General features: G+C 39.1%; 1 protein-coding gene across 2 annotated transcripts; it reads right to left on the bottom strand.

Moving 5' to 3' along the window:
- Positions 1 to 5,037: 5,037 nt before the first annotated feature.
- On the bottom strand, positions 5,038 to 13,413 carry LOC146508745 (putative C-type lectin domain family 20 member A). Of its 2 annotated transcripts, XM_085178735.1 has the most exons (6): positions 11,413 to 13,413; positions 8,811 to 11,335; positions 7,638 to 7,997; positions 7,224 to 7,550; positions 6,146 to 6,246; positions 5,038 to 5,750 (listed from the first exon to the last, which is right to left on the bottom strand). In XM_085178735.1, the coding sequence occupies exons 4-6, from the start codon at positions 7,546 to 7,548 to the stop codon at positions 5,613 to 5,615; spliced, it is 564 nt and encodes a 187-aa protein (XP_085034861.1). In that variant the 5' UTR covers positions 7,549 to 7,550; positions 7,638 to 7,997; positions 8,811 to 11,335; positions 11,413 to 13,413; the 3' UTR covers positions 5,038 to 5,612. The 2 variants fall into 2 exon arrangements, with proteins under 2 accessions (XP_085034861.1, XP_085034860.1); XM_085178734.1 differs by having other exon boundaries at positions 8,811 to 13,413.
- Positions 13,414 to 13,495: the final 82 nt, after the last annotated feature.

The following is a 13,495-nucleotide window of genomic DNA, read 5'->3' as shown; positions in this document are numbered from 1 at the left end:
CACAGTCACCCTGGGGCGCACTGACAGAGGCGCCTGTGATACAGGCAAGATTTAATACCAATCAACTGAACTGAAGTTATTTTTAAAATAGATGACTCAATTTCCTTCCCAACTGACAAATGGGAGCAAGATCAATCCCTCAAGATAAAAACTTCTCAACACAAATGTGTTTAAATTCCTTAATCTGAGAACTATATGCAAGCTCTAAGGTTTTGTACGCCTGTTCAGAGTTTCTGGCAGAGTATATATGAATACCTATGCACATGGTTTAGTTGCTGTATTCCAACCTTACCTCACTATGAGTCTTAGGTCAGGTAAGTGAATTATCTATGGATGTGCATACAGCAAACATAGTTCTGAATGCCTTATATACCTCTTGAAGAAAACTGGAAATCGAAAAATTATTTGTGCATTACTCAATATAAAAATTTAATCTAGAGAGAATGTCTGCCTCCTCAAAACAGCAAATGGGGGAATTTGAATTTTGATTTCAAATTAATTATATTATTGAACAGATTATAGATCTGTTCCAAAGTTAAATCATTTTTGTCTGCCTCCAATATGTATTTTGTGGTTGTACATAACAGAAAAATGCTTAAATAATAAGGGATCTTTGACACATTTCATTTTATTCTCAAGAAAACTATGAATAATTTTAGTTGTTGAAATAACTTTTTTTTTTTGCTATATAAGAAGTCATCTTGTAATAAATCTTTTCCATCACTAGCAACATGCTGGGGAATTCTAATACTAATTATGGTCCTTTGATTCTACTGTGAGTATAACTTTAAAACTTACACGCAAAGTAGTGTGATGTTTTATATTTGATTGTGTTTTTTAACAGTTATTGTTGCATTAATTTATAAGAAACATAAATATATTCAAACCACTTAAAAACCGAACTGCTGTCCTTTGTAACCTTATAGTCTCCACAGTTTTAGAAAAACAGATCACAAACTTGACTGCAGAGACACAGATGCTCAAAATGAAAAATGAGGAGCTGGAGACACAGAAGAAAAACCTAACAGAAATAATACAACAGATGTCGACATCATGGAGTGACTTCAATGTTAGTCGAGCTCAATGGAGCATTGATGCCTATTGTCCCAAAGAAAATAACAGTATGTTCCAAATATATTTATACAAAATTACCTAAGTTAACATAGATATGCACTGATGTTGTTTATTGACAGTTCTCTATTCTTGCAGACAGAAAATGTGAGCCTTGTCAGGCTGGCTGGGAATTGTCAGGCTGGCTGTTGTAATTAATGAAGAAGAAAAGGTACTGAGGAAATTGTGGGACACGTTATTACAGACTTCATGAAATAAAAATAATTTCTTTAGATTGAAAGCTTTCTTAGAGCAAATTGTTTAAATAACTCTGACAACTTTCTCTTTGTCCTCAGAAAACTGTCAATGAAAATAGTTGGAAATATGATGAAAACAAAGGATACTGGATTGGTCTGAGAGTTGAAGATGGGAAATGGAAGTGGTTGGATGGAAGGGATATGACTAATAGGTAAGAGACACTTTGACTCAATATAAATTCCAAGTATTTCCCAAATCTGGAATAAATCAATTACAGTGTACCAGTGTCCATCAGCCTTGAGCAGAATTCTTGTTTTCCTCAGCTCCTGGATCAACCTGCTGTCTCCTTCTGATGGTCACTGTGCAATCTATGTCCAAGACGAAGGATTTAAATCAGTGAGCTGTAATGAGAAGAACCGATGGATCGGCAAAAAGAAAGCTTTGTCTGTTTGAATACTGCAGTAAAACTTTAGAGGACTAGTCTTAGTTTCAAATTATAATATTAATGATGATATTAATAACTGGTCAATAGAGGGCACTGCATTACTTCAAATCAAAGAGTCGTTGTCTGAAGTATTGGCATTGAGATTTTTTTAATACTATGTTTAGGACTAAAGTTTTAATCAAGCCAAGAACAACACTGTTCAAACTGCTGTAACATGTTTAATCCAGATGTGGAAGAAGCACAGCTGGCCTCTACATTTGGACTTTGTTAATCAGTCAGTGTCAACATAAGCTACAGAGCAGGAAGAACAGGACAGGGAAAGAAGGAAAAATAAGGGAACCACAGACAACTGTGATAATGCTTTGATTTATCCAGAATATATTTAGTTCAAATATTGTTTTCATCACAGTGGGATTTTGTTGGTTTCAGTGGGAAAAGTATGCAGCTCATTTAAATGCAGGAGGAGAAGAGCTGTGAAAAGTTGTCCCATTCATAAAGTGTGTCAATATTTTAAAAGGATGTCATGTTTCTGTATCATCTCTCTCCTGTTAGAGCCTCTTACCCCAAAACCAGCCTGTTTAATGCTCTCATATCTTCAGTATCTTAAGTAAATTATACTGCACAGTTTTCTCATCAATAAAAGAATATTTACTGCATCAGTTTGTCTTCATTTCATCTGAAACACACAAGGATCAAATCTTTGACTTTATTTTGGGGATATTTTCCTTAAATATAACTAAAGCTTTCACACAGGGGTCATAAATACCTTGAATTTTGACTGAAATATCATATTTGATTCCACCACTGAGCTTACTATTTCCAAAAATGCTGTGTATATAGTAAAATATCAATAATGTCACTCCTGTTACATTTGTACCATCAAACTGAAATGAGACTAGTGTCAGCAGCTACACTAGCAAACTGTTTTACAAGCTAAACTTAGCATCATTGTTGTCTAAGGGGACTCAGCGCATGGCTGTAATGTTCTCCCATCACACAGAGCTGAAACGACAGTTTTCACATAGAAAACAGTTTAACTAAGAACTGGGTACTTTTCTGTTGAATCGTTTTCATGATGTTCGTTTGTCAGCTGCGCTCAGACAGGATGGAAATAAAGGTTTAAAAAGACCTCGAGTCCTTTTTCATGTACTCGTGGTGGCTGCAATTACTCAAACCTTCAAAACACAAAACTAAAATGTTGCCAACTGATTTGGTAAAGAGAATTATCCAAAGCAGACTTCAGGTTTACCATCACTTCTCATATTCTCTTGATCTTACACATAACCAGATATGAGTCAGAGTGCTCTGTCATGTGGATAGTAAACTTTTCCAAGTCCTAACAAGAAGAAAATCTAAAGGTTTCCATCGAATGAAACTAAAAACTGAAAATAAATAGAGGAGCGCTCTCTCCTTCCTATGACGTCGAGCAGAACAAACCCACGCTGACACCTGGCAAAGGTGGACTTCTCCGTCAACACGGGCAACAAGCTCGCATCCGGCTGCCGTGGCAACACCGTTCACCGTGTGATCACTGGGACAGGTATGTCTTATATCAACATCATCACCTGCAGCACATCCAACATTTACTTACTTTCAGTGAAATTTAGTGGTGACTTTAAAATCATTTTATTTGTCTTGAGCCTCCATCTTTGGAACTGGTGCTGTGTGAGACTCTGAAAGCAAGGTTTGCACTTTTAGAGGAGATGCACTAAAACTGTAATATCATTTAAAAAAATACGCTGAAGCTAAACAAACAAAGAATAAAATAAAAACTATTTGTTCTCTATGATTGGAACTGACATGTGAAATGTGTCAGGTTGCGTCTTCATCATCACTGATTTGTTTGGAGGAGTCAAGCTTGAACCCTCTTTTGTTTGAATTATGATAATTACAACATTATTCAAATAACACTGAAGTGGTCGGGCAGAGAATCAGTGCTGTATCCATGCAAACACATGCACAGCAAGCAAACTCGCAAACCTCGGCTTTGGATTTAAATGAAGACACAAACATTTCCAAGTGCGTCCATCTTTGCTGATGATGCAGCAGACACGCTGAACTCCAGTCAGGAGGAGAAGCATGTTCTTCCACTCACAGAGACTGAAGCCTGAAACCAAACGGCCCGTTTCCTGTGTTTAACCTCAGTCCTAGTTTCATGATTCGACCCCTGTGACATTGTTTAGCTCCAATTCACAGCCCGTTCTGCCAGACGTTAGTCTGTTTGCATCTGTAATAACTTTGAATAAGTCAGCTTCAGTTAAATGACTCTGAGCATCTTTAATCAAATGCACTTTAATGAACACTGGGCTGCTTTCTCATCGTGTCAGGTATGTTATGCATATGTTTGTTTTGGTTTATTTGATAATCTCACACATTCATTATCTGGTATTCTAATAAACAAAATGATGATAATTGAATAAATCTCGGGGAGGCACACTGCCGTGAGTTCTCAGAATCGGCTCCTTGAGCACAAGAAACGACAACATCACAGAACGCAAGTATGACGAAGCTCGCGGCTCTCCAACGGGGGATTGAGAGACCAGTGTTGGACTGTAGAACTGCTTTGAAATTCATATGAGCTGTTCGCACTAAAGTAAAAAGCACCATCACTTCATGTGGATACCCCTTTGGCGCCAGCTGTGGTCTCGAGGCTGGAGTTGAACAACAACACCCTGATAACGACTGTGTTTAGACTGTTCTTCCCATTCCATGCAAGGCCACCTGGGTTGGCTGGAAGACTGTTTACTTAGCCTAGCAGGGCGAAGGACACTGTCTCAGCTGAACTCTGGACATGCACACACATCCATATACACTGATATGCACACACTCATCCCACCTCCCTTTACAAACGCCTTCGACGCTTATTCCCTTCCGATGCTGCACCATTTACCCACCCCTGTTGCTTGTCATGTGTTTCTTTGGTGTATTAAGAGTTTTTTCATGTGCAGAGGTGTTTTTTTCTGTTCTCAAACTGATCTCCCTGTTGGAGCTCAGTCTGGGGGGAGTTTTTTTTTTCTCCTTATCTTTCCTCATGTGGTGCATTTTCCATTGTTATACCTCTCTGACCTGTCTTCCCCATGTGATGTTTTGTGTAATGTATGTATGGTCGGAGGGTAAGATGGCGCCGCCATTGCGTGCATTAGGTCGGCAGCCTTATGAAATTTCCCCTTGTGGGACTAATAAAGGTATATCAAAATCAAAATCAAATAATCACAAAGAAAACTAAATCAGAAAACCTAAAGGCAAAACTAAAGCTAAACCTTGTTAAACCTTGACCCCCAAAACTCAGAACACTATATGTACAGAAAAAGGCAAAAATGTAAATACAAAAACTCCAAACTCAGACAAAAAACTCAGGGTCGATGACAGCTTTTGTCATTTCTATGTTTTGTATCTTTGTGGGAGATATTACATCTTAAAAAATGTTGTTTGAAAAAAGCTAAAATTCATAAACATGGTCAAAAACTTGTATCCCATTGTATAATATTTTTATTTATTTTCAGTCAAAGGTTACACAGTTTTAACATTTAGTTACTTTGCATGGGTACATTTCTATTTTAAATGCTCTGTCCACAAATGGCCTTTGGTAAGAATTGCTTTACAAAGTCCAGGAACAGAGATGAACAAAAATATGACCTGCTCACCTGCAAACTTTAGCTTCACCAATCAGAAGAAACAAAGAGGCATAAAGCAGCTCATCAGACACTCTTTAATCTGAGCTTAGGATAAATAAGGATTATTTCCAACTATCAGTCATGCAAAGCTACGCTATTATAGTCCAGCAGTCAGAGTATAGAGATGGAAATTAGTTGAATTACACAGCAGATCATCTGAGGAACATCAGCCAATAACGTTCAGACTAAACTGACCCACAGTCTTCCTTCTCACAGTAACCGGCTGTCTCCTCCTCTCTGTGGAAAATCTTCCCATCAGGCTGCGTCTTCCACCTCAGCTTCACCTCTTCTCTGATCCCTTGCTCCAGCAGCTTCTCCCTCACCTGAAACACAGTTTTCACACATTAACAGAAGCTCCTCATTAATCAGCCGTTGTTTCCGTAGTGAGCAGAAAATGTTGTTCGTGCTGTTCCTGGGGGAAATTACTAAATGAACTGGCTGGTGATGAAACTGAAGTTTGTTATTAGGCCTTATTGCCTGTCATTGGGTCACTTCGTCTCCTCACAGTAATCTGAAATTAAATGACTTCTTCAAGTTAAGAATGAAAAAAAGATAAATAACAAAAATCGATGGGATTCCATTAAATGAGCCCCGTATGTCTGCAGCTGTGTGCTGTCACGTTTCCCTGAACCTGGACTGCACAGACTCACTGCTCTCTATCATTTCACAGTAGTCATAGCAGTCTGTTCCTTGTATCGGGGCCTGTGTGTCCTCTGACCTGCTGCAGGATGGATTCTTGCACTGTGGGGTCGTTCAGGTCTGCAGATCCTGCCCTCAGCTGAACCTTCACTGACCTCAAGGCTCGAGAAGATTTGACATCTGCAGAGAAAGAAAAGGCCGAATTTCAATTCAATTTTATATATACAGCGCCAAATCACAACAACTGATTGGTCTGGTTGGGGAGGGGACCAGAGAAACTACAGAGTCCGACATTGTTTTGGCAAAGTTACACACCGATTCAATATTGATTTTAGTGACCTCCGATTGGCGTAACCAGGTGTCATTACTGTCGACGTGAATTATGATTTTACTTAATTTGCGTTTACCCTTAGCCAGCAGCTTTAAATTTCCCTTCAATGTCGCCTGCTCTGGCACCTGGAAGACAACTGACTATGGTTGCCGGTGTCCCTAGCTTCACATGTCTGAGAACAGAATCACCAATTACCAGAGTTTGACCCCCGGCAGGTGTTTCGCTGAGTGGGGAAAAACGGTTAGACACATGAACAGGTTGGTGGTGTACCTGGGGCTTCTGTTTAACACTATGCTTCCTCCTCACTGTCACCCAGCCGCTCTCTTTCCCCAGCTGCTTAGGGTCTGCCGGGGAACAGCTACACTATCTTCAGCTACACCGGCTACAGGGGTCTGGCTAGCTACGGGTGACTCCAGGGTGCGAAGCCGAGTCTCCAATTCAGTAATCCTGGCCTCTAGAGGTGCAAATATGCTACATTTGTTACAAGTATCACTACTGCTAAAGGAGGCTGAGGAGTAACTAAACATCTGACACAATGAGCAGGAAAGTGCACGAGGGACAGGTGAACAGGCCATGCTGCACATGAAGATTATACTATGAAAACAGAAGTTATCTAAAGGTTTTTAATTAAATTGGTATGCAGATAAGCTACTCAACTACTACTTCCTGTTCCTGTGTTGGAACAAGAACAGGAAGTGATACTCTACCACAGAGAGAGTGAACACCAAATGACAGCGCCACCCAAAGGATCAACAGTGTTGTGCCAAGAGTGTCCAGATGAGCCCAGGAGGACCAGACCGTGCAGAAACACAGAGGACAGACTCACCTCTGGAGCAGAGGAAGGGGCGTTGTTCATTACAATTATGACTGTAGAAGGAGCCCGTTGATGCATCCATTGTGGCACAGTTTTGAGTGTCATCAGGCTGCCCGGGCGCCCACGGCAGGTTTGAGGCTGTGCTCGAGTTTGACCACGTCCAGTAATTTCTATACAGTCCAATCCAGGCCTGATTAGAAGATGTCAACATGTTAGCAACCTTGGTGTTAAAATCTGAATCAATCATGCTGCTCAGGTCTATGTATGTCTGTCTGCAGTAAGACTGAGCATCAGGCCAGGTCATCAAGGTCGACACCGGGACGATAATGTCACTCATGCCTGAAAGACAAAAGATCAGACGGATTCAGACCTGCAGCTCAAATGTTCAGTTTGTCAAACCCTGGTTCCAAAGTCCAAAACACTCACCATTAAAGCAGAAAAAGCTATGTTTTTCTGAGCACTGTCTTGTGGACCATGATCCATTACTAGATATTGTAACACACTCCCCAGTCCCTGGCTGTCCCGGGGACCAGGAATGAAACTAGGATGAATGAACTGGACCGAGGCGAGACCATTTCCAGCCGCTCTTTGAGAGTCCAATCCACACCTTTGTGCTCCCCGACCACTTCTGGGCTTCCTGGATGAGAGCTGAGCTGTTAACGGTGGCGAGGTCAATGTACTCATCTCTGCAGTATTGCTGAGCGTTGTCCCAGGACTTCTGCATGTCAACGAGGTGGAGCTGTCTGACTAACTGATCAGACTGAAAATGGCAGACCATCACGTAACCTGAGAGAGGACACAAGTCAGTCAGCGCGGTCACAGACTCATCTCAGCTCGATTTTACTCATCAGGAAAATTTACAGAGATTTGAACAGTGTTGTGGTCTGTTAATATATGTGTCCTTCAAAGTATCTGCAACTCGTATACTGGTTAAAATGTGTTTTACAATGCCTGTGGACACCTACACACTGGTTTCCCGCTCCAGGGCAAAACTCACACATCAGGTTAAAAAGCTGCTTTAACAGTGTTAAGTTTGTTTTTCACTCTGGCCTTATTGCACATGTATTTGGATGATTTTTCCTCTTCAGTGTGCACAATAAAGGAAAACAACGTGTTAGTTGTCGAGGCTCAAAGCTAAACAACATGTGCACACGGACATGGTAAAAGCAGTCAGGATCTTTTTCAGCGAGCTGACGGCTTTGCAGCAGGCTTTCAGTCAGATTTCTACACATAAAATAAAATAAAGACGTGTTTTTCTCAGCAGTGCACACAAACAGAGCCACGTTCATGCACTCTCTCTTCCCTCCTGTCTTTCTTTTTTTACTCTTTTACTTCACTTTATACAAACTGTTACAAACTACCGACTATTAAACTGTCAATCAAACTTTTAACTGGACCCAAAGAAACCTTTAGAAGTTTAGTTGACATGACAAAGATCTTTGGAGATTGTACGAGTGTTTCTGTGACTGCTTGAAGCTTGTTTACAGACACCTTTAAAATAATCACTATGGAGCAGTTCAGTTTGTGCTTTCTTTGATTTTCTGATATCAAAAGTTTTATTCAAACTATAAATGAGGCGACTGAGATGAGTTTACAGACCTGAGAGCAGCAGGAGGATCAGTCCACACCCCTTCATGGCTGAGAGCTGAAAAATTGTGAAGAACATCCTCATGAATTTCATCTGCAGCTGCTCTGTCATTATTAATCATAACACTTAAACCAGCATCAACAAATAGGCAGATGTCTCTCTCATTCACTCCATTTCTATCCTAATCTAATGATTCAAACAAAACTATCAAACATATTTAACATTTGAAACGTTCAACTTTAAAAAGTGTTGTCTTTATTCAATTATCATCATTTTGTTTATTAGAATACCAGATAATGAATGTGTGAGATTATCAAATAAACCAAAACAAACATATGCATAACATACCTGACACGATGAGACGTCTGTTAAGCTGTGACACAGTCAGAACTCTTCATCTGATATATATGTCATTCTCGCTCCTCCTCCCACATCTATCAGAGACTTTGTAAAAGTGGTTTTAGAAAGAAGCCCAGTGTTCATTAAAGTGCATTTGATTAAAGATGCTCAGAGTCATTTAACTGAAGCTGACTTATTCAAAGTTATTACAGATGCAAACAGACTAACGTCTGGCAGAACGGGCTGTGAATTGGAGCTAAACAATGTCACAGGGGTCGAATCATGAAACTAGGACTGAGGTTAAACACAGGAAACGGGCCGTTTGGTTTCAGGCTTCAGTCTCTGTGAGTGGAAGAACATGCTTCTCCTCCTGACTGGAGTTCAGCGTGTCTGCTGCATCATCAGCAAAGATGGACGCACTTGGAAATGTTTGTGTCTTCATTTGAATCCAAAGCCAAGGTTTGCGAGTTTGCTTGCTGTGCATGTGTTTGCATGGATACAGCACTGATTCTCTGCCCGACCACTTCAATGTTATTTGAATAATGTTGTAATTATTATAATTCAAACAAAAGAGGGTTCAAGCTTGACTCCTCCAAACAAATCAGTGATGATGAAGACGCAACCTGACACATTTCACATGTCAGTTCCAATCATAGAGAACAAATAGTTTTTATTTTATTCTTTGTTTGTTTAGCTTCAGCGTATTTTTTAAAAATGATATTACAGTTTTAGTGCATCTCCTCTAAAAGTGCAAAACTTGCTTTCAGAGTCTCACACAGCACCAGTTCCAAAGATGGAGGCTCAAGACAAATAAAATGATTTTAAAGTCACCACTAAATTTCACTGAAAGTAAGTAAATGTTGGATGTGCTGCAGGTGATGATGTTGATATAAGACATACCTGTCCCAGTGATCACACGGTGAACGGTGTTGCCACGGCAGCCGGATGCGAGCTTGTTGCCCGTGTTGACGGAGAAGTCCACCTTTGCCAGGTGTCAGCGTGGGTTTGTTCTGCTCGACGTCATAGGAAGGAGAGAGCGCTCCTCTATTTATTTTCAGTTTTTAGTTTCATTCGATGGAAACCTTTAGATTTTCTTCTTGTTAGGACTTGGAAAAGTTTACTATCCACATGACAGAGCACTCGGACTCATATCTGGTTATGTGTAAGATCAAGAGAATATGAGAAGTGATGGTAAACCTGAAGTCTGCTTTGGATAATTCTCTTTACCAAATCAGTTGGCAACATTTTAGTTTTGTGTTTTGAAGGTTTGAGTAATTGCAGCCACCACGAGTACATGAAAAAGGACTCGAGGTCTTTTTAAACCTTTATTTCCATCCTGTCTGAACGCAGCCGACAAACGAACATCATGAAAACGATTCAACAGAAAAGTACCCAGTTCTTAGTTAAACTGTTTTCTATGTGAAAACTATCGTTTCAGCTCTGTGTGATGGGAGAACATTACAGCCATGCGCTGAGTCCCCTTAGACAACAATGATGCTAAGTTTAGCTTGTAAAACAGTTTGCTAGTGTAGCTGCTGACACTAGTCTCATTTCAGTTTGATGGTACAAATGTAACAGGAGTGACATTATTGATATTTTACTATATACACAGCATTTTTGGAAAAAGAAAGCTCAGTGGTGGAATCAAATATGATATTTCAGTCAAAATTCAAGTTATTTATTTCTATTTCATATCATTTATGACCCCTGTGTGAAAGCTTTAGTTATATTTAAGGAAAATATCCCAAAAATAAAGTCAAAGATTTGATCCTTGTGTGTTTCAGATGAAATGAAGACAAACTGATGCAGTAAATATTCTTTTATTGATGAGAAAACTGTGCAGTATAATCTACTTAAGATGCTGAAGATATGAGAGCATTAAACTATACTATACTGCGACAACATGGGAATAGAGCAGCTGTGATAGAATACAGCATTAATGAATCAATAGTACGGAAGTGGAGGAAGCAAGAAGATTGAGTTGAATAAAGTTTGATTTATCTGACTGCTTTGTTTCGCTTAATGTGCCTTATAATCCCGTGCAATTTATGGTCCAAAAAATACATATTTGACTTTTTTATTTGGCACACTGCAGTGTAATGTTGCAAAGCACCTCTTTTTAACTTCAGTGGATATTATACATGGTTATGCTCAGGATATGTCAGCCCATTTCTACTGGAAATGCCTTTTGGTTAACCTCTTCAGCCCCAAGCCTACCTGATCTCCTGCCCTTTGGCCCACTATCAGGGAGCGTTGGGGCTTATGAAGTTAAACCTTCAGCAAGGAATTTGCATTTGCACTGTTACATTTTTATATAGGTTTAATGCACATAAAAACAGCTGCTTGTTTAAGTGAAAATAAATGGATGGGGGTTTTCTGTGCTAGTAAAGTTGTGGAGTTATATTTTGTCTCGAAGAAATTATATCGTCAGTTATATTGTTATCGCAAATTTTCAAATATATATCGTGATATATATTTTTGGCCATATTGCCCTGCCCTAATTGATAATATTTCAAAGAAGAGGGTTGATACTATTTTCATTTTGCTGGTTAAATATAGAGTTCAAGCAGAGTTTCAGTTTTACTCATTGATGGATAATTTAACATATTTTTCTTCTCTGTGGTGTTTTAAGAATGTGGTGTGTTCTGTTATAGATGGCCATTTGTAATTCAGCCCTATGTTCATGTGACAGTTTTGTTTTTTGTTTTTTTCCCCTTTGTGAAAAAACTTGTGATGTCTTAATGTTTATTTATTGGGAATAGATGTGTTGTTAAAAGTCTTTCTTTCTTTCTTTCTTTCTTTCTTTCTTTCTTTCTTTCTTTCTTTCTTTCTTTCTTTCTTTCTTTCTTTCTTTCTTTCTTTCTTTCTTTCTTTCTTTAACCGGGAGGGGAGAGAATTTTGTCATATTTCGTATTGAAGAACTGTGTTTCCTTAATTAAAATAAAATGTTTTAACATTATTCTTTTAGGTTTAAATTGCTTGGGTCAACTTGAGAGCTTTAATTTTAGATTTACAAATCTAACCTGTCTTTCACAAAATAAAGGTCTTGGTATGAAATAATGCCTTGTTGTAGGAGGGTGTGGTTTGAGGCTATCCTGCAGGGAGGGTAGAGATGTGGGTTCATGGGACAGTGCCAAGCAAGGCTGGCTGGCACAGCTGATTTTCATCATGCTAACCAAGACTTCCATATTTCTAATAGCTGCCGAGGGCTGGAGGAGCAGAGGCAGACAAGAGCTGAGCTGAAGCTACAGATTCCACAGAGCCTCCAGCTCTCAACACTGTTAATAAAAGTGCACTCAAACTCATCCAATGGTCTCTGAGTGTGTGTCATGCCAGGGTTGTGGTAACGAGTGTTACACTCATGTTGACTGGGGCTTACTAAAGACTGAGTAGAATGTCACCCTCCCACCTACAACCACATTTCCTGCTGGTTTAGTTCTATGTTTCTGGCCTAAACTCAAATTTTATGTAGTTATACACATTGTCAGTTTTTTATTAGATCATTACAACTCAAGAAATAATTAAGGTTGAAGAGATATCAAATACACATGCTTGGGAAATTACATATGTGAAAGAGTGTAAATTTGAAATACAAAGCCCACGATCTGAATAAACTCCAATAATTGTGGATCTCATGCTTTTCATACGATGCACAAAGTAATATCAGCTGATCATATCAAGAGCAGAAGAACCGATAAGTGTGATTGATGGGCAGGCAGACTAACAATCCCGGGGAATTGGACTACTGGGAACCAGTTCTCGATCCCCATCCCTCCTTCCAGTTGTTTTAACAGTAATTTTTTAAAAAATTTTTAGTTGTAGTTTTTTGGTTTTTTCTATTATACAACTCACCATTTGTATCAGGAGTTTGTTCAGTTGCTTTATTTTCAACCTTCATTTCTTCATGTGCAGCTTCCTTGTCCTGTTTTACTGAGAGTTTAAAGGGTAATTGGAGTTAAGCAGTTTTCAAATAACCACAATTTTTGTAGACTTTGGGTCATTTTGAATGAACAAAATGTTTTTGCTCAATGTTGACAGAATTCAGCATCTTAAATCTAATTTGATACATCATAGCTCCTTTTAAAAATGTATTTTTTCTCTGGAACTTTGCCTTAGATTGTACAGGGAAAGTTTGCCTTTGATGTGGCAGCACATATCTCAGTATCTGACCCACTGGATTTGCTTACAGTCTTTTTTTACTGTTTACTATTACTGAAGAAAACATCACCTAAACTAACATGACTTGAAACAGTAATCACATATAGATGCAGACTTGGCTGAGTTTTTTGGGACTTGTACACTGAGCACTGTGTTTAAACCATAGAAAATAATAATTATCATAATAGCAATAAGCTTG

This window comes from Neolamprologus multifasciatus, chromosome 11 (genome assembly GCF_963576455.1).
Source record: "Neolamprologus multifasciatus chromosome 11, fNeoMul1.2, whole genome shotgun sequence".
Classification (NCBI taxonomy): Eukaryota; Metazoa; Chordata; class Actinopteri; order Cichliformes; family Cichlidae; genus Neolamprologus; species Neolamprologus multifasciatus.
Note: the sequence above shows the minus strand (reverse complement) of the source record. Positions and strands in the feature narration are given on the sequence as shown.

Coding starts and splice junctions, on each gene's coding strand:
- LOC146508745 (XM_085178734.1), bottom strand. CDS start 7,548: ATGAGTGACATTATCGTCCCGGTGTCGACCTTGATGACCTGGCCTGAT. Junction 6,247..7,223: donor CCCCTTCCTCTGCTCCAGAG/GTGAGTCTGTCC, acceptor CTTTCTCTGCAG/ATGTCAAATCTTCTCGAGCC. Junction 5,751..6,145: donor AAGAATCCATCCTGCAGCAG/GTCAGAGGACAC, acceptor ACTGTGTTTCAG/GTGAGGGAGAAGCTGCTGGA.